The 24,575-nt window shown below is 40.2% G+C and overlaps 1 protein-coding gene across 1 annotated transcript in view; it reads right to left on the bottom strand.

The window, feature by feature from the left end:
* rg (A kinase anchor protein rugose) overlaps positions 1-24,575 on the bottom strand; it is a 488,645-nt gene that overhangs the window by 391,516 nt on the left and 72,554 nt on the right. Inside the window, exons 27-32 of the mRNA XM_080278156.1 lie at positions 19,439-19,565; positions 17,233-17,341; positions 15,021-15,199; positions 11,129-11,279; positions 9,600-9,729; positions 7,964-8,100 (exon numbers count right to left, since the gene is read on the bottom strand). Coding sequence (XP_080134282.1) covers positions 7,964-8,100; positions 9,600-9,729; positions 11,129-11,279; positions 15,021-15,199; positions 17,233-17,341; positions 19,439-19,565 — 833 coding nt within the window. The remainder of the gene's footprint in view (positions 1-7,963; positions 8,101-9,599; positions 9,730-11,128; positions 11,280-15,020; positions 15,200-17,232; positions 17,342-19,438; positions 19,566-24,575) is intronic.

The raw sequence follows: 24,575 nt of genomic DNA, 5'->3' as shown, positions 1-24,575 counted from the left end.
CTACCACCACAACCACCAGCATCACCACAAACACTATCTTTAACACCACTACCACCATCTCCGCCCTACCACAATCACCACAACTGCCACTGCAATCACCAGCACAACCACAATCACCACCACAACCACTATCTCAGCTACCACCATCGCACCACAACCACGCCGACTCCCTCCTACCTCGGCGGTGGTGGTAGTGGGTGTGAGGCGAGGTGGACTGAGATGGAGGGGAGGGGAGGGGGGAGAGAGGGGAGGGGAGAGGAGGGGGAGAGAGAGGGAGGTAGATTCAAGAACTGGAATGAGAGAGGGGGTGGGTTGTAGGTGGGTGGGGAGTAGGTGGGTGTGGGTGGGATGTAGGTGGAGGGTGGGTACGTGAGCTGAGAGAGAGAGAGAGAACAAAGACCAGAGAATGGGATGGTGTGTAAGTGGGTGTGTGGGCGGGAAGGTATACAGTAGGAAATAAAAACAAGAGGGCGTAGGACGGAGGGTGTGGGTGGGGTGTGGGCGTGGCGTGGGGTGGGGTGGGTGGAGCAGAGGCCGCCCTAGCTCCACCCCCCCCGCCCATTATGGCATGCAAGCTAGCCCACCCTGCAGTGTTGCCAGTCCATACCCTACACCGTTGCCACATCCACCCATCCCCCACAACGAGAGTCTCGGGATAGATGGATAGTTAACACAAGGATGACGTTGATAAATAAAGATAAATAAAAGATAGGAGACACAGATAAGATGAAGCAAGCATAAGAGACAGAATATATATAGGAAATAAGATAAATGAAAATATATAAAGATAAAACTGATAAGCAATAAACATGAAGGATATAACTGATAAAAGGGATATTAAGATCAATTTATAGAGCCGCAGATAAAAGCTTTAGATAAATACGATAAATTATAAATGCAACAGACATATATGGAGCAGACAGGGCGATAAAACAGATAAAGACCTCCATGAATTTAAAACGTGTGAAAGAAAACGGATACAAGATTTGAATTTGAATACCGTAAAAAAAAAAAAATGGAAAAGGGAAATAAAAGCAAATATAATCTTTTTTGTCATACCAACAAACGTGTACGTAATATTGGCTGGTATTCTTCCTAACATCTCTTCCTTAGCGATTTATTTTTGGATATGGTTGGGTAATATTCTTTTGTACGTTATATATGCCGAGTATGGCGATAATACAATGATTTAGCGAAGAGAAGGAAGACAAGGTGTTATAAGCAAAATAAATCGCTAAGGAAAAGGTGTTAGGGTGCTTCTTTTAATAGAGCCATAGGAGCCTGAGTTAATAGAGCCATAGGAGCCTCAGAGCCAATAGTCACCATTAACCACCTCATGCTCAGGACAACTCTAGAACTTAAAAAAAATGGCAAGTAATAAACAAATAAAGGATAAAAATATAATAAACAAGAATAATTAATAAAGATAAATAGTACTAAAAACCGCGTCCATAACGTATTTTTATTTTTACCTCAAATTCCCGTCTAAAGATTTATTTCTAAGTTCGTTTCCAAAGCAAGAGGAGGCGTAGAGGGTCAAGAAAAAGAAAGTGGAAGGATAATGTGAGTGCGTGTGTGAATAAAAGGGGGATGGATGGCGAGGAAGTGAAGGAAAAGGATAGAAGTGGATGGATTAACGACCGAAGGTGCACATGACAAGGCCTGCACTCTCTCTCTCTCTCTCTCTCTCTAATCTGACAGTCGGTGAAATGGCTCCATCTTACGGGCATTACGATTATGAAGCGAAATTTTGTGTGGATCGTTTTGATGATGATGATGATGATGATGACGACTGAGGAGGAGGAGGACGTGGAGGACAAACTACAGGCAAGACTGAAGAGTTGAGAGGAAGAATGGGACTGGAATGTATTGTTGTTGTGATGAGGAGGGGTAGACCGAGATTGTTGGGACAGGGATGACAACTGTGTGCGGGAGGTGAGAAGTGTGAGTGTCGAGGGTAGGGTCGTGAGAGGCAGACCGAAAAAGACCTGGGACATGGTTAGTGTGACCTCAAGGATACGGGACTGAACAGGGAGGCTGCCAGAGATCAAGCAGCGTGGTAAGCCCAAGACCGACGCATAGAAGCATGTTAGAGACTTTATAAACGATACGTACGATACGAACGATAGTGACTGGATAAAAATACGAAGGCAAAAACAAATCGCTAAAAATACATAGCCAAGAGTAAGCAGATCACCACCACCACCACCACCACCACCACCCCAACCACCCCCACCCCAACCACCACCACCACCACCCCAACCACCACCACCACCACCACCACCCTTTTTCCCACCCAAAGATGGAGTAAGGCAGGATCCAACAAACAAGGAAAGATTAAGTATGAATGCACGAGAACTGTAAACAATCACGCCCAGTGAAAATAATTTGCTCTCTCTCTCTCTCTCTCTCTCTCTCTCTCTCTCTCTCTCTCTCTCACACACACACACACACACACACACACACACACACACACACACACACACACACACACACCGTTGGCATTTCAGCGACTACTGCTTACGTTTTCGCGATGTACAGCTAAATTCAGGGCAAACTTTTACCTGTGGTGATGGTGTACAGGTAACAATAAAGGCGATGTACAGGTAACAATAAAGGCGATGTACAGGTAACAATAAAGGCGATGTACAGGTAACAATAAAGGCGGTATACAAGTAACAATAAAGGCGATGTACAGGTAACAATAAAGGCGATTTTACTCTTTACAAAGGCCTTCAAGCATCAGAAAACCGTAGGAATGGTGGAGTAGGACTTGAAAAATGACAACTTTCACATAATCCTTGTAGTTCTCTTGGCTCCACCTCAAACAGAAGCATCTACACAAAATTGTATATTTTTTTTCTATACAGACGCGCTTCATGTCAAAAATAAAATAAAATAAATAAATGTATGTCGCGTTTCCTATACCTGTCAAAAATATAATAATTGTATAAGTAAAACGGTAATAGCAAATTCTGTTTTATTTTGCTCTCCTTTACCTTAATTTGGTCCGGATTTTCGACCTTAGTAGCTTATTTCATGTAGATAAGTGATGTCAATGATACCGCTCTACGTCCCTTCCACAGCACTTCTTCGTGACTAGCATCGAATTCTAGTATTAATCTCTGGCTACGAAATACTCAAGATGGATAGTTGGTAATTTTAGGACAAGTTTGAGTAGAAGGAGTATAGATGTGAAGGGGTTAAGGAAGGCTATATCATTTATGCAACAGGTCAACTCTGGAACTGTCTCCCTCTGTCTGTATTTCCTACTTCCTATGATCTCCAGTCTTTCAAACGCAGTGTGTCCAGGCATCTCGAAATGAACGGATCTTGAATCCGGCTCTCGTTTGTTTGTTTGTTTTTTCTTGGAAGGAACTGTTTTGCGGACTCCTAGCCTTTGTTTCCTTCTTCCTCGCATTTTAAAAAAAATCGAAAATTTCCATAAACTTTTGAAATTCGTTTAGGAATAATAGATATACTTTTGATAAACTTCTATGTACAGGCGAAGTCAAAAGTCCTGTCACTTCTTTTGTTACTCTCAATAAACTATGAAAACCAGTGTGAGTGAATCGGCAACAAACGGCCTCTCCCTAGCTAATTAAGGTCATTATTGGCAGGTGTTACGGACCAGTGTGAGTAAATTAGCAGTAACTAACACAAATGACACCTATTCTTAGTTAATTAAGGTCATCACTGGGAGTTGCTACGGACCAGTGAGAGTGAATTAGCAACAAATGACCTCTTCCTAAATAATTAAAGTCATTATTGGCAGGTGTTACGGACCACTATGTATTAATTACCAATAACTGACACAAATGACACCTATTCTTAGCAAATTAAGGTCATCATTGTCAGTTACTAAGGATTTACCACACGGATTTACCACACGGATTTACTACACGGATTTACCACACGGATTTAGACTAGGAAAAACATAGGACTCGAGGGCCCGTATTTTCGTCAGTTAAGCTCCCAAACACCTTTTCCTTAACGATTTATTTTGCTTATTACACGTTATTGTCCTATTTTGTTATGTAAATCCTTCTAACCCAGCCATACTCAACATAACTAACGTATAAAGGGATATTACCGCAATCAGCCATGTCCAAGAATAAATCGCTAAGGAAGAGGCACTACCAAACTACCATGTCCAAAAATAAATCGCTAAGGAAGAGGCACTACTAACCAGCCACGTCCAAAAATAAATCGCTAAAGAAGATACAATATTAACCAGCCATGCCCAAAAATAAATCGCTATGGAAGAGGCACAACCAACCTACCATGTCCAAAAATTAATCGCTAAAAGGCACTATTAATCAGCCAGGTCCAAAAATAATCACTAAGGAAGAGGCACTACTAACCAGCCATGTCCAAAAATCAATCGCTAAGGAAGAGGCAATACTAACCATGTCCAAAAATCAATCGCTAAGGAAGAGGCACTACTAACCATGTCCAAAAAATAAATCGCTAAGGAAGAGGCACTATTAATCAGCCATGTCCAAAAATAAATCGCAAAGGAGGAGGCACTATTAACCATCCAAAAATAAATCGCTAAGAGGCACTACTGTACTGACCAGCCATGTCAAGTCTACAGTACGTGGTGGCAGACACGTAAATTGGGATCGAGTCTACATAGTGTCATTCAAATTGGGATCGAGTCTACGCAGTGACATTTAAATTGGGATCGAGTCTACACGGTGACATTTAAATTGGGATCGAGTCTACACGGTGACATTTAAATTGGGATCGAGTCTACATGGTGGCAGACGTTTAAATTGGAATCGAGTCTACGTGGTGTCATTTAAATTGGGATCGAGTCTACACGGTGACATTTAAATTGGGATCGAGTCTACACGGTGACATTTAAATTGGGATCGAGTCTACATGGTGTCATTTAAATTGGGATCTAGTGTAGTTTACGTGGTGACAGGTATTTAGTCTGTGCTGGGTTTACGTCCTTTATATATATTTACCTCTATATTTACTTCTCTTTATATATTTACTTCAGTTTATATAATTACTTGTTTATATATTTACTTCTGCTTATATATTTACTTCTGTTTATATATTTACTTGTTTATATATTTACTTGCTTGTTTATATATTTACTTGTTTACAGTATATATTTACTTGTTTATATATTTACTTGTTTACATACTTACTTGTTTGTTTATATATTTACTTGTTTATATATTTACTTCTGCTTACATCCTGTCGGTAATAACGACTGATACACAACCATTACTAATAAAACACTTCCACTCACACACGCACCGCTCTTCCTACGGACCACCCCTTCCTGTTCGTACTTCGCCAGCATCGAGGAGGGTTAATTCTGGCCATTACTCTCCCTGATACAAAACCAAATCCCCCTTACATGAATTTAGACTTTGTCACATTTTAAGAGAAGGTGGTGGCCGAGCTAGTAAAGAGTATGGCAATATTGAACGGATTTATTTAACACAGAAGAGTAGTCAGGTGTGATGAGCAAAATAACTCGCTTAGAAAAAGGTGTTAGGGAGTTTTTGTACGTTATTAATGCAAAGTAAGGCGATACTGGAAGGATTTATGCAACATGAAAGAGAACAGCAAATGCAATGAGCAAAATAAATCGCTTAGGAAAAAGTGTTAGGGAGCTTTTGTACGTTATTAATGCAGAGTATAGCGATATGAGAACTGTAAAGTCTAATGAGCAAAATAAATCGCTTAGGAAAATGTGTTAACCTACGAGAATAAGGGCCCTGGTGAAACTATTTTTGTGACGCGTCGGGGAGAAAGTGAGGGAAAGCCCTTCAAACACACACACACACACACACACACACACACACACACACACACACACACACACACACACACACACACACACACACACACTAAGGCAACAAGGGTATACTGTAAAAAAAAAAAAAAACTAAGGACACGCACACACACACACACACACACACACACACACACACACACACACACACACACACACACACACAAAGCTTAATAACGCTGTAATATAAAAGGGAAACGAAATTAGAGGAGTTTTGACGACCATGAAGGGGTTAATTACACCAGAACTGATCATTTTTCAATCACTTCGCGACGCACTGGGAAGGCAAGAGCTTCAAATATTTAGACACGTTGAAACATAAAAGGAAAAACTATTATTTGCATGAAGTAATTAATAAATAAATCCTATCGTCTTTCGTCATCAGTCACGAACGTAATAAAAAAAAAAAGATGAATGTATGAATAAAAAAAAAAGCAAAGCAAATAAAAAAGGAAAATAATGAGAACTCGAATATAATATCATCATCATCATCATCCGGACCTCCTTTCCCACCATAGGGCAGGGTGAGGAGTAGCAACGTTCAGACAGCCCAAGTTTGTGCAATCCAATGGGCCATGCTTCTATTCACTCATCATTCAAGCCTCCGGAATCCTGGCTCTATCTGATACGCCGTAAAACTTTTACCACATTCTGTAACTTCACAAAAACATATCCGACAGACTATGACAAGGGTTTTAACGTGTCAATGGAAGGCAAAATCAACAGGAATTTGGAGTAAGAACAAGCACAAAAGACTTACACACACACACACACACACACACACACACACACACACACACACACACACACACACACACACACACACACAGTCATAAGCGATTGTCATATTGATAATGGTGTCTGCACAATTTTACTCTCTCTCTCTCTCTCTCTCTCCACTATCTTATGCGTGAAATAAAAAAAAATAAAAGTGGAACTGGAAGTCAGTGATAGGCACACGCTAGAGACTCAACATGATCTCCACTATACAGCAACATTTATGATTTCCACAAGGCGATAATTTCAGCTTAGACTTCATCACCATTATTCGCTATCGAAATTCTCCTATTCGTTTCAAGAACCTAGTCAACCTATTCAATATAGCGATATCTTTTTCTAAACTTGCTACCTTCAGACAAATTTACCAAACTTAGGAAAGCTCACTCGTACACAACAACCTAATGAACGATGTGTCCATGCCTATCCCTGGCTACCCACTTCACTTTCTACCAAACTGTATACTGTATAACTATCTGAAGGAAACAAGTAAAAACTAAAAAAAAATACATCATCAGAATGCAGTTGCTAAATTATGAATAATGACACGTGAAAATTATCAGCTTTCCTGTATCTTTAGGTCAGAACGATATTTGCATTGGTTTTCAAATATCTGATTCACAGCAGTAAGAATAAAGTATGCCGGCAGTACATAATAATTATATACGAGCAGCCACTTACCTTTGAAAATATTATGCTGGAATTTTGCATGTCAATAACACAGCCTAAATACTCAATGAAATGTGACATCCTCTTCACCACAACAATAAAGTTACAAGAATATGCTGCAATAGGACAGGTTTCCAGAGAAAGGAGTGCTATAAATCAATACAAGTAGGTAGTATTAAAACAGAGAATGGAAAAGAAATAACAATACAGCAGTCCTCGTCGTAAGGTGGGGGCATGTGCCAAAATGTTTCAATTTATATTTACAAATGATGCTGTACAATGAAGGAACTTGCAAATCGGCTTTATATGTAGCAATGGAGCTTTGATAGGCAATAATTTTGCAGTTTACTGTAGATCTGATAGAACTGTTACAAAAAATATCATATAAAAAGGACAAATGAAAAAAATTGCCTCAATATAGACACGGTTATAAATAGGGGATGTGTTCTATAAGGTATGTGTTTTAAAACATCCAATTTCATTACACACAATTGCTACTCACAATTGGGGAAACTGGTAAATCAACTTCACACGTAAGATCACAAATAAACAATTCTTCTTTAATTAACTGAGGAGTTAATGCCAAAAATCAACATTAAGAGAGCAGCTTACAATGAGGACTTGCTATACATATTGGACTGGAGATGATAAGATGACACTACCAGTCCAAAAAAATATCCAAGGTCGTGTACTCACCTCAGGGTCTGCCTTCCTGAACTCGGGGTCGTCTTCGTCGACCTCAAAGTACAGCTCAGCGGCAGTGATGGAGACGGTACCGGGGACGACCAACCCGGGGGCCACCAGGCGCGCTCGAGTGCTCATATTCACCATGCCTAGTGCCGAGGAGAGAAATCAAGAATGAATAGTAACTTACATGGGATGAGGATTATCTTTCACTTAGGGATTAACTTACATTGGGATGCTACTCATAAGTTGAATTCATGGTAATTAATCAACCTTAGAGTATCAGTCTGCATGAGAATGTAACTTGTAGTTATAAATACACTCAACAGCAGCTACTGTATTAACAATTCTTAATACAGTACTCTCATTCATCATCTAATCCTGCATTGCCCCATGTGCAGCAAAGGAGCCCGGGGCTAGGCAAGTTGGTCCTGACATTTAAGATGAAAGTGGCCAGCCTCACTCATCCGAGTGGCATTACGTGAGCAATAAACCCCAACCATCCATCCATCATTCAATCCTACGTTGCCCCATGAGGAGCGTAGGAGCCCGGGGCTAGGCAGTTGGTCCTGACATTTAAGATGAGAGTGAACACCCCTTGGATATAAAACTGCACAGGCTCAACAGTGCCTTAAATACCCACTAAACCACCAAGTGCCATAATTTGGTGATATGGTTCACACACACACAGAAAATGGCTTCTTAAGACAGTGCTGTAGTAAGAAAAAGGGACTCCGATATAAAAATGAGTCCCTCCACTCCTGATTGTTCGAAAGATAACTGAATGATGGATCTATCTATCTATCTATTGCCAGACGCCCCAATCCCGCACGGGGTGGCCACAAACAAATCGCCTCCATGTCGCCCTATCCCCCACCATTTCACAGCCCTACTCCCAACTCACACACCCCTCTCTCATATACCTCTCCACCCCATCCCTCCATCTCATCCCCGGCCTCCCCCTCCCTCTCCCCCCCTCCACCTCACTCACATACACTCTCCTTGTCAGTCTCTCATCCTCCATCCTCTCCACATGGCCAAACCACCTCAGTGTATTCCTCCTATCACATCCACATCCACACCACAATGCTTCTTTATGTGGATGCATAGGTGAAATAAGACGATGAATTCAGCAGACTTTTGGAACAGACAAGATGGAAAAAAAAAAACAAGATAGGAGTATATTTTACAGTAAGGCATGGCACTTGGTGGAACATCAAAGTACAGTAGTAAAAGGAAAGAAAATATGGGTACAGAAAGGAATCTATACCTGATAACTTTTAAAAGCTGCACTGTAATCAAGTAAATAACTAATAACCCTATCAGGCATTTTGACACTATTCAACCAAAGACGAAATTTGCAATGCTTGCAGTTATAAATTCTGAGCTGCCTCAAGCACCACCGATAATCAAAAACACTAGATAAAAGCGATTTAAAAGCTTCAAGTACAGGCTATGAGTGTAATTTTGAATCCCTTCACCCATCTGATAGAATGACAAAGAATTTTCAACCTTAAAGTAAACGTGGGAGAAGCAGGCCATGAATGAATGCACTGAAGGAAGGAAAAGAAAAATTAGTAATAACACCCTACAAGCGAGAGGCAATACTGATCTCTGTTTCAAATTGCAAATATGAACAAAGCCTCACCGGTGACATCAGCATCAAGGTCCCGGTCATCCGTGGCCAACTCTGAGTCATCCAGCAGGTCAGGGGACTGGAGGGGCTGTTGCACTGACCGTCGCTGTGCCGCCAACTGTGCATGGAATTCCTCTCGTGCCTGAATGATGACACATTCATATGAGACAACACACCACACTTGTTTTATCTGATTCTGGAAGGCCCTGCATACTGTAGCTGAATTCACGGGTCTGGCACAAATTATGGAGAATATGACCAAAGTTATGAGTTTTTGTACACAGCAGAACATTTTGCTGATCAGCATTGAACACCCTCTTAATGGCAGTCAAAAATGTTGCTCAATTGTTCCCACATTGTCTTTAAAGGCTGATATTTAAGGCATATATACATGGAACTTCTGAACTCAGCTATAACTCCTTAAATATGTGGCACTGTTCATCTGATGGTAGTTCTCCATCCCGTACATTCTCTGGCAGCATCTCTGTTCAATCCCTTGATCCAGAGGTCATTTTAAAGGTCCTCACTACATGTCTACCTCTTGGTGCTATCCTCTCCACATTCATAGATATTTTTTCAACCAATAATTATTCTCAGTTCTTTCCACATGCCCAAAGTACCTCACTTTCCACCTACACATCATATCGCATATATCTTTTGTTGTGAGAAATTCAAGTTACCTAAAAATTGAATATATTACTTAGTTAAAGAATTTTTCATTTGGCCTCTTTTCATGTCTGGAAAGAAGGAAAATGAGGCATAACATGGAAATCTACTGTCTTATACTACTAAAATTCAAGCAAATATAACCTATATGATTTACAATTTTTGTACCAGAAATCATGAAGTAGCAAATAACATCATACTACTATATAATGAGCCTGGCACATATGTAGAGTAAGTCCTTGCTATAAGTTGCCTTTTTTTATGTCTGACTTGCTCTCATGCTCACAATACATAACAGAAAGACAGCAAGTTCCACTGTTACCTATGAAGCTGGCTTAACAGTTTCCCCAAAGGTACAATAAGGTCTTACGGAAATCTATCTATCTATAGCCCGAAGCCCTAATCCCGCAAAGGGTGGCTGCAGACAAAACGCCTCCAAGTCACTCTGTCACCCACCATTTGACTACCCTCCCCCCAACTCACCCCCCCCTCCCTCATATACCTCTCAACTCCATCCCTCCACCTCATCCTCGGTCTGCCTCTCCCTCTCCCTCCCTCCACCTCACCTACATACACCCTCTTAGTCAGTCTTTCATTCTCCATTCTCTTCACATATTTTGGAATACAGCCTAACATGATGAGGCTGTGCTTGTACAACCAGGGAAAAAAGTATCATCCTAAAGTTTCACGAATACATAGCAGAAGAGTCAAAGCATCTGAGAGATACCTTAGTAAAGACATTTTATATGCTCTGCCAGGTTTAAATTTTCTTCAGACAGAACAGGGAGGATACAGGTAGTTGTTTCTTTGTATTTCATATACTACACAAACTGCTTGCATTATCCTCTCTAAGTACAATAAAAAGCTATCCCTACCTGCAGTATAGCATCCTCTGGTGCACCATGTTCTATGGCTGCCTTGAGTGTGGCCTCAGGATGTGAGGAACCAAGAGGATTGGACACAAACCGTTTTCTTCTCCGAGAGTCATCCTCCCAGGAGTCCAACTTCCAATACTGAGTTGGCAGTCTGAAATGAAAGGAGCCGATATTAAGATGTGTGGTATTTATTAAAATCCTACATTCAACGGGGTACTTTGAGCAAAGGATTAAGCTGGAAATTCTGTCAAAATATAAAAGGAAGTCTTTATACATCACTCTATTAGATATTCACCTAACAGTATCTTGTATTATTAGGACGGCTCAGTCTGCTTGTGTAGGCCTGGGTGAAACAGTGGGAGTTGGAAATGAATAAATGATGCAGCTCAGACACTGATAATGTTGAGTAAGCCGTCCCTGGAACACACAAGAAATCAACCAGCAGAGTGGAAGAGAAGTGTTACCTATGGACCACCCAGTATGTTACTCATCCTTACACTGCAGAGAGTATGACAAATTCTACACTAGTATGCAGTACTGGGCACAGAGAAAACAAGGATGAACTGTAGTGTTTAGACAGAAGGTTGGAAGCTTTAGGAGTCTGACACCTTTAGATATTTTGTAGCTGTGTTGTGTATCCATGACAAACTGAGTATGAGATGAAAGATCTCTACAAGGCACAGGAGTAATCAGAGAACTGTTCAGTATTTTGTTATTAAGGTGAAAAGTTTGGAAATGAAATGGACCCTGCATGAGAAAGTGCTGTCTTTAATTCTCTCATATGGGAGTGAACTTTTAGCCACTGACTTAATGTAGTGCTGTTCTCAGGTGCCTCCCCTTTCCACTTTTCCTTCCTTCTTTTCCCATCTGTCTTTCTTTCCTTCATTCTTTCCTCTTCCTTCTGTCTATGGGTGACTCTACACTGAGTGACAGGCCAAATGGTTTCCTGGAAACCCAGAAACCATTTACTATGCTCGGTGGTAACCATATAATCGACTTATGGCGCCCGGTGGTTTAGTGGGTAGTTAAGGCGTTCCAGTCAGTTTGAGCCTGTGCAGGTTTATATCCAAGGGATTGGTGGAGCTTATTGCTCACGTAATGCCACTCAGGGATGAGTAAGGCTGGTCACTCTCATCTTAATTGTCAATACCAACTTGCCTATCCCCGGGCTCCTATGCTCCACATGGGGCAACACAGGCTCAGATGACGAATGAAAGTAAGCAAAAACGATAGAGACCATTCTAGGCTACAGGCTTTACCAATAACTTTCTTCAGAAAAGCCATACCATGGTGGCATAAGAGAAAAACTTATGGCACCTTTCCAATGGGAGTATGTGCTATAAGAATGATATGTGGCACTGGGTAATAAATTCCCAGAGATGGTGCTGTCACAATCAAGGAAGCCACACAGAATAAATGCTACAAAAAGTCTCTGAAAGTATGGCTGTGGGTAACACCATAAGAGAGAGATTTTAACTCCTTTACTTAAAGAGGTTTATCCTTAGATAAAAAAACTGTCTGAGAGTAGCTAGAATTTTAAGTGTCCTCTGACTGATGAGGGTAAACGACACTTTCTACCTCTCTTCTAAACCAAATAAAAGTGTCTGGGAGAGGCTAGACTAAAATATAAAATAGATATCCTCGGAGGAAAATGGTCAAGCTGTATTAAAGAAGCAAGGGTAATAGTGCTGTGTAGTGTGAAAGAATGGAAAACCAAAGAAAAGTGACCAATACAGTGAAATATGATAATAAAGACAAGATGGCTTGGAAGCAATTCCATCAGAGCCATCGTTCTCAGAAAGGAGCAAGACAATGGAAATGATGCTAATTATATACATATAGAAGGGGGTAGAGATTGATTGAAGGGCAATGTGTGGGTTACGGATTTTGGTCTGTAAACAAAGTAAACTCGTAACAGAACATTACTGTACCTTGTGTTTCAATACTGGTAAATTATGAAAATTCCAGCTCTGAACATTACAACAATGAACAGCAAATAGAAAAACTTTTAATTTCCAAAGTATAAGAGCTTTATACTCTATTAAGAATTGATGTACCAGAAACCCTGTTGTACAATAATTCACACCTGTGGTATACAATTCATACGTGTAGTTTGATGTACAAGTGATGATAAAAACACAATACAATAGGCAGAAGTGTAACAGACTGACAGCCTACTCCCATGCATTCCCTCATGAACAATATGGTAAAATGCATTCAACTGAAACTGTTTAATACCTTGGCTCCAACCCTGTTCCTAATTAATAATAATCTCTTGTCTATCACCCATAATCCCATCCACTCATGCAGATGACTCTACGTTTCACTGTTCCTTCACACTTACACACCTATTCACAAAGTCTGATACCTCCAACTCCCAACTCAGCACAGCTATCTCCATAAATCAAGGCTTATCACTGAATGAGGAAAAAAAAAACATTGTCTCATTTAATGCTAGGAAAACCAGATATATTCAGTTTACTAATACAGAGAGTATTGTCTGATTCCCATACTACTTTCAATGCAACCAATGTTCCTTTCTCTAAAAGTATTGAAATTCTAAGTTTTTCATTTATCAATACCCTCAGCTGGACCTCTCATATTAAATTACTTGATAAAACCGCCTCAAACAAACTCGGATTATTGTACAGTATCCTTAACTTTTTCAGTGACAAGCAGTTGGCTAAAATATACAAGAGTCATGTGCACTCTCAGCCAGAATATTGTTCACCCTTGTGGAGTGGATGTGGAGAGGTTGCACTAAAACAACTGGACAAAATTCAGAACAAAGATATATGATTAACTATAAACCAGCAATAACAACTGAACTGCCTCCCCTACAAGGTAATACAGAACGTTGTCTCCCTTACATTACTTTACAGATACTGTACTTTTATGGCAAACGCTCAGACAAAGCTGCAACCATTGTGCCGCCTCTCTACACCTTCCCCCGTGCTATGCGGGCATCTGGTAGTGCTCGTGATTGGACTCATACTGCCATACTGCAGAACTTCTGCCTACCAGAAGTCATTTATTCCTTGAATTGCTTCTCTCTGGAACTCACTTCCCCAGAACAGTTTCCTCCCAAACTTCAACCTACAGCAGTTCATGTCCAATTGTTACAGTTCTTTTATGAATGGAAGACATCTATAATCTGGTGTATAGATTCCCCTCGCCCTCTTCCTCTGTTCATCTTCTGCACAAAATATATCTATATCTACCTATCTATCTATCTATCTATCTGTCTGTCTATCTATCTATCTGTCTGTCTATCTATCTATCTATCTGTGTCTATCTATCTATATATCTATATATATATATTTTAACCTTCTGGGTGTGATGCGTTTCTGTGAGCTGATCACAACTGTATGTCTTATGCTGGAATAAAATATGAAGTTCTATTCTTGGGCAAAATGATGATCTTATTTATTTTTATCATTTTTTGGTGCCTCTGGTTTTTCTTGAGCATGGTACACTATTCCTACAGCTAGTCAGGTCAGGTGCGGGTAAGGGGATGGGTCTGTTATGATGTGGCAGGGGTAAACCAGTTCTGCTGTCAGGCCCTGCTGCGGATGTCACTGATTGCATTGCGCAGTTGACCCTTGTGCGGTGTGGTGCGGTGAAGATCTGTCCGTTCTCCCCTTTGGGGCTAAGATGCGAATGAATGTGTATCCGTTCTCCCCTTTAGGGCTAAGATGCGAATGAATGTGTTTGAATGGATGAGTAAATGGGAAGTGTGTCGTCCTGTCTCGGCTACCTCCCTTTCCTTGGGGGAAGCAGCCTAGATGCATAGCTATATAGATAGATAGCTGAAATAAAAAGCAAAATAGATAACTTGCAGCTAAAGCCTTAAACCCCCAACTAAGCACACCAAGCACAGCAAAACACTCACGTCTTGTTGTGGGCATGTAGCGTTGTTCCCCAGGCCCCGTGTTTGTTGGAGAGGATATTGGTGATTTTGTCAAGTATCCTGGCAGCAACCACATTGTCTCTTCTGCGTGCAGCTGTTATCAGGTGGTCACACATCTTTTCCTCTTCTCGCCTCTCTAGCACAGTTGTGGCACATAAAGACTGTGAGGAAGAAGATTTAGATTAATGCCTATCAACTACACAATGGTCATTAAAGCACACAATCTATATTTGCCATGTTGTTTAGAATACAACCTGCAACCATTCTTGTTATAGTCAGGTCCTGCATTGCACTGCTGGGTGAATAAACTACCGGTACTGTATGTACAGGAGTCTGACTGGCCCAAGAACTGAGCTCTACTTCATTGTTGCAAACTGGACATCTTAACCCATACACTGTTGATTCCTCCAGCTAGCAGGGACAATGTGACACTCTAGGATGAGTAAATAAGGAATAATGCATGAACAGGAACAAAATATTAAGTGTTATGAATAGTCATGCAAAATTCTCTTATAACAAACACACATTAATGAGCAACAGTATTATTTTCTATACTGCACACTGGCCTATGTTACATGCATCCAAGCCAGAAAACGAGTTAGGCCTAATAGTAACAGCAGCAGTAGTAGTAGTTGCGGCCCCAGGTTCATCTGATATGTGGGCCCAGTTAACTGTTGGCTAAGTTGCACTTCTCTCAAAGTCCACCAGCATATGATGGATGGATGTATAACTGGGCAGCAGAGCTATCCCACTATACTGGTGCCACATGAAGGTGTCCCTCTCCAGCACTAAAGTAAGTAGCTAGATAATACCACAAAACAGAAAGATGGTTGTCACAGTTTTCATAAATAGTACTTTGAAGTAACTGTACAACTGTATTTTACAAAAATTCAAAGACAGACAAACAACATTAAGATGATACAGTACTTTACCAGTAATTCTAAGTATATACAGTAAAGCTGAAAATAAGATACAGTACAGTACTTAAATAATAACTTGTTAGTTTTAGCAAATGCAGAGTTAGGTCTCAATCACAAGAAGACATACTGTATACTTGTTTCCTTCCCTTCTTAAATGAATGATAAGTTGCACCTGGCTCAGTTTAAGCTACATCTAATAAGTATCTTCTCCCTCTTACCAACTGAAAGAAAAAAACTACAGTTAGCTTATTAAAGATTATTAAGGTATATTGCAGGTACTACTCTTTAAGACTGGAATAAGTTAGAACAACTGTAAGGCAAAGAGCTATACTGTGCTATGGACTAACTAAGGATACTCAGGATCATAAAATTTCCGCTCCTGGAGTTCATTTTTTCTCTCTTACATAATCACAGTTATGAAAGAAATCAAAACACAAGATCAATACAAGTCTCAACCACATTAATAGAAATGCCTTTTTTAACAAAAATATTGGGCAATTATGGCAGTATAGGGATCACACTTCTCTTTACACCCATATCAAATTCTCTATCATCTCCAATGCCTTGCTGCCTCCTAGGAACCTCTTAACTAGGGATGACCAAAACAGGGCCATTGGCAAGTTACCTTGTCATTGTTATATCTTAACGTAAGAGCAACCAAATACAATTACACCCATTAATTGGACCAGTTGAGTATAGTACAGACAACATAAATTTACAAACTATGGAAAGATGAGACAAACTTTTATTAGTCACTGTTGCTGTTGCAGCCTTAGGTTTATCAGGACAAGAACCCCGCCAACTGCAGGAAACCAGTAACTACAGCTGGACACTCCCAGAAATAATCTGTTATCTTTAGGTTGATGTTTTGTCTGTGCTGTGTGAATTAAGTACAAGAGGCTACTGTGTCATGGCACGAGGGCCTGCACAGTGAAAGTATGGTGGCCTCTTTGTGAGCTGCATTTTGTACTGATACTGAACCTGGAATAGCTGATTTCCACTGTCTAGTTAGGTGAGCTCATGTTTCTCTGTCAAGACCAAATTCTGTGGGATAAATGACATGTGGGAGTTCATGAAGGGTCTTGTGTTGTTGCTGGCTTTGGATAGCTGTGGTGGCTATGCATTTGTGTATATGTTTGCAATGTGCAGTGTTGGGTGGGGGAGGAGGGACATTTTTGAAGCATTGCACCAGCTCCACGTGTTTGTGTCTGGGGAAAAAAACAGAACACGATGCACAATCATCAATGATATCTACCATTCCTCCTCATCCTCACCTCGAATTCCGCATGCTTGAGTACGTCGTCAGCGCGCATGCGGTTGAGGATGAACTCTGCCTCGTTGGCCACCCGCACTATGTGGTCCTTCATGGCGTGCGAGAGTAGTCTGGCAGAGGAAGGCCAGGTTGTCAGAGGTGAGGTGGGTTAGTTCACAGACAGAACTACTAAAGGAGAATGAAGGAACAAAGGATGGAAGAAAAATATAACTGGATGGAAACTGAAACAAGAACTGTGTTGCAAAGGGGGTCAGTTAAGTGATGACTACAAAAGGCTGGTAGAACAGAACTTAAAGAAGAATGACAAAGTTGAGAGAAGACTACATGCTTGGTTGGAAGTTAGGGCAAGAACAATACAGCACAGGAAATCTTTAGTGAGACCTTAGTCCAAAAAAATGAGTTGAGAAATGATAAAGATGCAATGAGGAAAGGATGATTCAAGATGAAAGAACAATTTGAAAAAAATAAAAATAAATAAAAATAATAGGCACTGAAGACAGGAGTTGTGAGTGGAGAGTGCTGGAGAAAAGAAAGAAGGAAGAGGGAATGGATGATCTATGTGAAAAAAAAATAAAATAAAATCTGGGGCATATATCAAGGCAAGAATAATCTGACAGAAGAAGCCCAGTTGTGTCTGTTTAGGACTTAAGTAGGAAAAAGCCTCCAGCATCAGGAAATAGTCAGGAACAAAGGAAAAAGCCAAAAAGTTTGATAAAGGGGTACTTGAAGGAGTGAACTGGCAGAGAAAAATAAACTGGGAAGGAAAAATAATGATGTCACAATGCTGTGAAATTTTGGGCAAGAATAAGAAATCTATTTACCGTACAATATCACAACAGATTACAGATTTGAAAGTCAAGTGGCAAAAATAATTTACATTTTATAAGGGGAAAAAATTAGGAAAGGCAAACAGAAATTAGTTAAAGGTGAAAAAATTATACAGCATTCACAAGGGTGCATTTGGAAATTACAAATAAGCAAATGCAAGACATCAGCTTTGCAACCTGTTAGTATTAGTGTTGCAGGATCAAACCTCTGCTTACTAAAATGCGATATTAATGGTCATTCAAAGCCATAATTAACCTCTACGATAAACACTGATTCAAAACTAGCAATACCAAGCATAAATGTATACATAAAATACAAACTTTACTATACAATTTGCGTCCCTTGATCATATGCACATACTATAACATACAACTGCACAAGGTAAACATTATAATGCACATTTTCATGCCTCTGAACAATGTGCCATCCAGCAGAATGGATTCAATTCAATATTTTGCTTATCATTCACACACACCCATGTTGGTCACTTATTTATCTATCCATCCATCCATCTAAACATCCATCCATCCATTATCCAGTCCTATACTGCCCAATCAGGAGTGTAGGGGCTGGGCAGCTGAACTGAGTTTCTTCTTACATAATTCATTGCAAATTTAAGTATGGTACAAAAGTGTGACAAAAAACTACACTTACATAATGAAATTTTTCCTTGCTTCAACAGCCTTTTCACAAAGTGTCCCCAGCGTATGCTCATATTTACAACTAGTCTATCCCTATACACTCCTTACTCTCAGTCACTCCTACCTTCACTACATCTCTGCTCTCACTCACATCTAACTCTATTCATTTGTACCTCCTGATTCATTCCACCTCTTTTCACATTCACCCTCATCACCACCATATCAACTCCCAGGTCCATCCCTACTCTCATTTTACCCACTTCATACCAACTCACTCCCACCACCACTTACCTCCCATGCACACCATTTCCATTCATACCCTCATCCACACCTCCTCCCACCTCACCTGCCCCAGCATCACCCTTAATCCCACTCACTCCCAGTCACTCAATCTTTACCCCCATTCACATAATCTCTACTGCTATTCACTGCATCTTTAACTACACTCACTGCACTTTACCTCCACGCACTCCCTGCGATACTCCACCTTTACACCCACTCACTCCTTATTTACTGTAATCCCATCTCTACTCCCCTTCATTCCATCTCTACTCCCCCGTCACACCACTTCTACCCCACTTGCCCCATCCTTACTACCAGGCAGAGCAACTACTCCAGCCACTCCCTCTATACTCCCACTCACCCCATCTTTTCTACCACGCACAGCAACACTACCCCATCCACTCCCTCTCTACTCCCACTCACTCCACCTTCATACTTCCACCTACACCCACATACCTGCCCTCATTGATAAGCTCTATAAACGCCAGTCCCGCATGTTTCTGGAGCGAGTTCTGCCACTCCTGCGAACACAGTAGCATCACCAACTCCACCACGCTCTGGCTGTGCTTGAAGGTCATCAGGCCTGGGTGGAAATATGGCGTGTTAGTCAGGGAACCGAAAATGAAAGACAAAAAGAAAGAAAAATGAAGATTGTATGGAAAGAAGGCTGAATGAGGAATAAATAAATGGAAATTGAATGTTTGAGAGAGAGAGAGAGAGAGAGAGAGAGAGAGAGAGAATATTGCATAGGAAGAAGGAACAAAGATTAAATAAGAGAGAGAGAGAGAGAGAGAGAGAGAGAGAGAGAGAATATTGCATACGAAGAAGGAACAAAGATTAAATAATATAAGGAGACCAGATACATTAACTGAATTACACGAAGGAAGCAAGATAGAGACTTACATAGAGGGAAAGAGGAAGATCAGACACATTAACTGAATTACATGAAGGAAGGAAGGAAGAAACTGACATGCAGGGAAAGAGGAAAAGGATATAATATTAAGTGAGGTAAGGAATGAATGGACTGAATATATACAGAATGGAAGGAAGAAATACATAGCCTGAATGAAAACTGAGAGAAGAAAAGGAACAAGTATGGAGTATGGTAAAGATAAAAGGAACAGACAAGGAATAAAGGAGAGGAAAATATGGAAATCATGAAAAAAATAAAAATAATAATAATTAAAGACGGAAGGAATAAAGACCAAATAATGTTGGTAAGGAAGACATGGAAATGAACAATGTAAGAAAACAATCAGAAGTGAATGATGTTCCAATACAAACCAAAGAAAGACTGAATAATGCATGATAAGAAGGAATATATACTGAATAAAGAAAGGGAATGAGAAATGAATAAAATGTAGAGAAAGAAAAAACGAAGACTGAATGAGACAAGCAAAAAATAATGTATGGGCAGAAGGAACAGACACTTAATGAAAAAGGAAGAGAAACAATGATTTAATGAAACAAGAGACAGAGACTGAATAATGTGAAGATTTTTTTCAATGCATCTGATAACCAACAACAATTAATACAGTAGCCCAATGCTCAGAAAGATACATCAAACAAAGAAGTAAAATAAAAGAAGAGATAAAAGCATGAAAACAGAATATCAAAAGAGAACTGTCATATGATCATGAGGCAATATGATAATACTTAACAGAAAATTAAAGGACCATGTTCTGACATCATTATACAAAGAAATCCCATATTATTAAACCACGTAAAGGAAAAAAGTAAGAGGACAGGCTGAAAAGCACAATCAGGACAGTATTTACAAGAAACACAAGCTGATAGGAAAGAGGATTAAACGTTCACACTGCGACAGTTTTATCATGGAGAAAAAAAATCAATATTACAAAGGAACTTGGAAAACATTCAATTAGGTAACACTTACTAACATAAGAATAAAATTAACAGATTAGAAAGTGAATATGACTGAATAACAGTGCACATTACACCTGTGTTAGTGAAGTGTTCTGAATAAAAAATATATAAAAATAAATGCAATAACCTGGCCAAACCGTGGTCACACTAAACAAAATCTAACACCATCATCATCATCCCAACCATTACTTCCACTTGAAAAGATGGGATGAGGGAGAATCTAGAAACAAAGAGAACATAATAAGTGAGTATGCAAAACCTTAATTTTGGTTCCACACAGTATTATCAAATTAATAAACAAATAATATGCAAACAGATGTGCAATAAAAAAAATTTAAATAGGTGAATGTGACTTGCAAGGCTAAAGTAAGTGCCTGAGAAGACTTAATTTAATAATGACATGCATACAGTGATAAAACTGCAATTCAACAAAAAAATATAATTAATGTGCTTAAGTAACAAACTGTGCACTCTGTATTATGCCAACGCCTTAGTCAAGCGGTGGACTTAAGATTATTAATAAAGTGTATTACTACCATCACAGTTGGCGAGCACAATTTGTCAAGATGCAAAATAATGGAACAATTTAGTAAGGCTTGTGGATAATGGATGAGTGCCTAAAATGGCCAAGTTTTGTTTGTACAGTACTAGCCATGACTCTGCTTTGTTTAAACAATTCTTTTTTCCTTCTTTTTTTCTTGAAACAGAGATACTGAGGACATTTCCACTGCTAGAAACCTGACGTACACACTTCTTTACATAACCACAATCATCAGTCGAACCCAATTTTGTACGACTGAATATGTAGCAGCGGTCTACAGCAAAGCTCTCTGGTATCACTGTGGACATGAATCAGCAGAATAATGATGTCCACTATTCACCCTCACTTGGGTATTCACACTTTGGTACACCATCAACTATTCTGAGCATTCCCTCCAACATCTGACTTCTTGCAGATAAACCAAAACACAAAGTATAGCTCTCTCCTCTTGCCTAAGAACTTGAGGTGCCTAGTAACAAATACTGTACTACACGGGTGGTTCCTCTATATAACAAAAATACCCTAGGCCTCTGATACTACTACTCACTATTTCTTCCAACCATTCTATACCTCAACTCATTAGAGAATTGGTTACTGACAAGATGTGAGTTTGATCCTAGGTCAAGGCTGGAAAGTTTGATTAGAATTTCATTATATATCCTTCTTTCCTTCCATCCTCTTCTGTCTTTCTTTCCTTCATTCTTTCCTTGTCCTTCTGCCTACAGGTGACTTTACACTCCCTCTTCTGTCTTTCTTTCCTTCATTCTTTCCTCTTCCTTCTGCCTGTGGGTGACTCTACACTGATTGACAAGCCAAATGATTTCCTGAACACCAGGAAACCATTTACTACGCTGGGTGGTAACCATATAACCAAATTTTGGCGCCTGGTGGTTTAGTAATTACTGCACTCTAATCGGATTGAGCCGGTGAAGGTTTATATCCAAGGGGTGGTTGGGGTTGATTGCTCATGTAATGCCACTCAGGGATGAGTGAGGCTGGTCACTCTCATCTTAAATGTCGGGACCAACTGCTTAGCCCCGGGCTCCTATGCTCCTTAGGGGCAATGTAGGATTGGATGATGGATGGATGTAATACAAAAAAAAAAAAAAAAAAACTTACTGACCCTCCACAAGACCCAGTGATATGCCACAAAAACACTTGCAATTGTACCATTACTGTACACAAAACCTGAATGGAGACAGTCCTAGCAAGTATCGATATGGACAGACGCATTACTGCTGAAGTGGCATCATGTGAGGGTGTGTGGCATATAGGAAGATTCCTGGACCTTAGCGAACTGGTTGTCAAGTATATATCTAGCAAGCCTGACACATGAAAGAGAAGAATACTTTCTATCTCAATCTCATTCTTCCCCTAAGATGGTAAGAAGAAAAAATCATACACAGTACTTAACTGGGACAGGGATAAAGTAACATGCACCCCACACCTCACTCTTTACAATAAAGCATCCTAAACACTCCAGCCATAAAGCAGGGCCAATGACCAAAACAATTAATGATCACTTTCTAAGCCTATAGCCATTCCATCCATAGCTCCTCAGTCTGATCATATACAGTATTGTACTGCACAAGTTGCAGATAACATGCAAGGTAATACTGCACACAGGACAAGTGCAGAATATTAATTAACTTATAAACTACTTGCATTGCACAACATGCCAATATGTTGACATGGAATCTGATACACAGTCCTTCATATTCTTATATACTGTTTGTTGATCAAACAATACGTAACTCTGTTTCATATTTGGATTGCCAATCTTACTAAGATTGCTCAATAAGTGAACAATCAAAAAAATTTAAAGAAAATCCACCATAAACCCACATTAATTCCAAGGTCAATCATTTATCTTGTTTGTCTCATTTATAAAGGCTCGAACATGCCTGCCTGCATCGGCCTTGGTCACCTAATGGCAGCCTTCCACGCTGCTTGATCTCTGACAGCCTCCCTATTCAGTCCCTTATCCCTAAGGTCACACTCTATGACCTCGTCCTAGGTCTTTTCGGTCTGCCTCTCACATCCCTACCCCCAACATTCACACTTCTCACTTTACACATCCAACTGTCATCCCCCATCCTCTCCTCGTGCCCAAACCAACTCAATCCACCCTTCCTCATCACAACACCAATATACTCCAATCCCATCCTTTCTCTCAACCTTTCCATCATAAACCTAGCCCCCCCCCCCGGCCTCGCATTCAAGGACACATTGCACATCCACCTAATCACTGCCATTTCCATATATTCGAGCCTACAACTATCCTCTTCCTTAACTGCCCATGTCTCACTACCACACAACATTACACTCCTAACACTTCAGGGCTCTTGTTAACTGCCGATGGTTGCGAGCCACTTGGCTCCTAAGGTTTGAGATTTACGAGCCAAATAAATTATTTTAGTAGTTGACTGAGAGCCGCAATATTTGTAAACAAACCATCTCTGGAACATCCAGGCTTTAGTTTGGAGTGCTCGGCAACGTTCGTCAGTCTATTTTTAAACATTCACAATGACGACAAGGAAAGACTTAATAATCGATCACAAAGTGCATTTTTGTTCATTTAAGAGAGATTTACTTATTTTGTAGTTTACTGGGTTTTGAAGTGGATGTATTTTCTCCTCACCAAATGGCAACTTGCATGTAAAATTTGTTCACCGAAGAGAAAAAATACTCACATTTGCGAGCTGTGGCTGAGCCGACTCCGCTCCTTCTTTACCCCTGCACAATTGTTGACTCTATACAAGGGTTTTATCTGCCCCTGTGTGGAGTACAACTCTCATGTGTGGGGAGGCTCCCCACATACAGCTCTTCTCAATAGGGTGGAGTCAAAGGCTTTTCGTCTCATTAACTCTCCTCCTCTTACCGACTCCCTTCAACCTCTGTCTCTTCGCCACACTGTTGCATCTTTATCTCTTTTCTATCGCTACTTTAATGGTCACTGCTCCTCTGAACTGTCTGCTTGCATTCCTCCACCTCTACAACGGGCGCGTAGCACCCGTCTGGCGGCAAACTCTCATCCCTTTTCTGTCCAACTCTCTAATGCAAGAGTTAACCGTTACTCCCAGTCTTTCATTTATGCAACAGGTCAGCTCTGGAACTGTCTCCCTCTATCTGTATTTCCTGCTGCCTATGATCTCCAGTCTTTCA

This window comes from Coenobita brevimanus, chromosome 72 (assembly GCF_032717465.1).
Source record: "Coenobita brevimanus isolate Jiangsu-jjx chromosome 72, ASM3271746v2, whole genome shotgun sequence".
NCBI classification, from domain to species: domain Eukaryota; kingdom Metazoa; phylum Arthropoda; class Malacostraca; order Decapoda; family Coenobitidae; genus Coenobita; species Coenobita brevimanus.
This window is presented reverse-complemented; position numbering and strand designations above follow the sequence as displayed.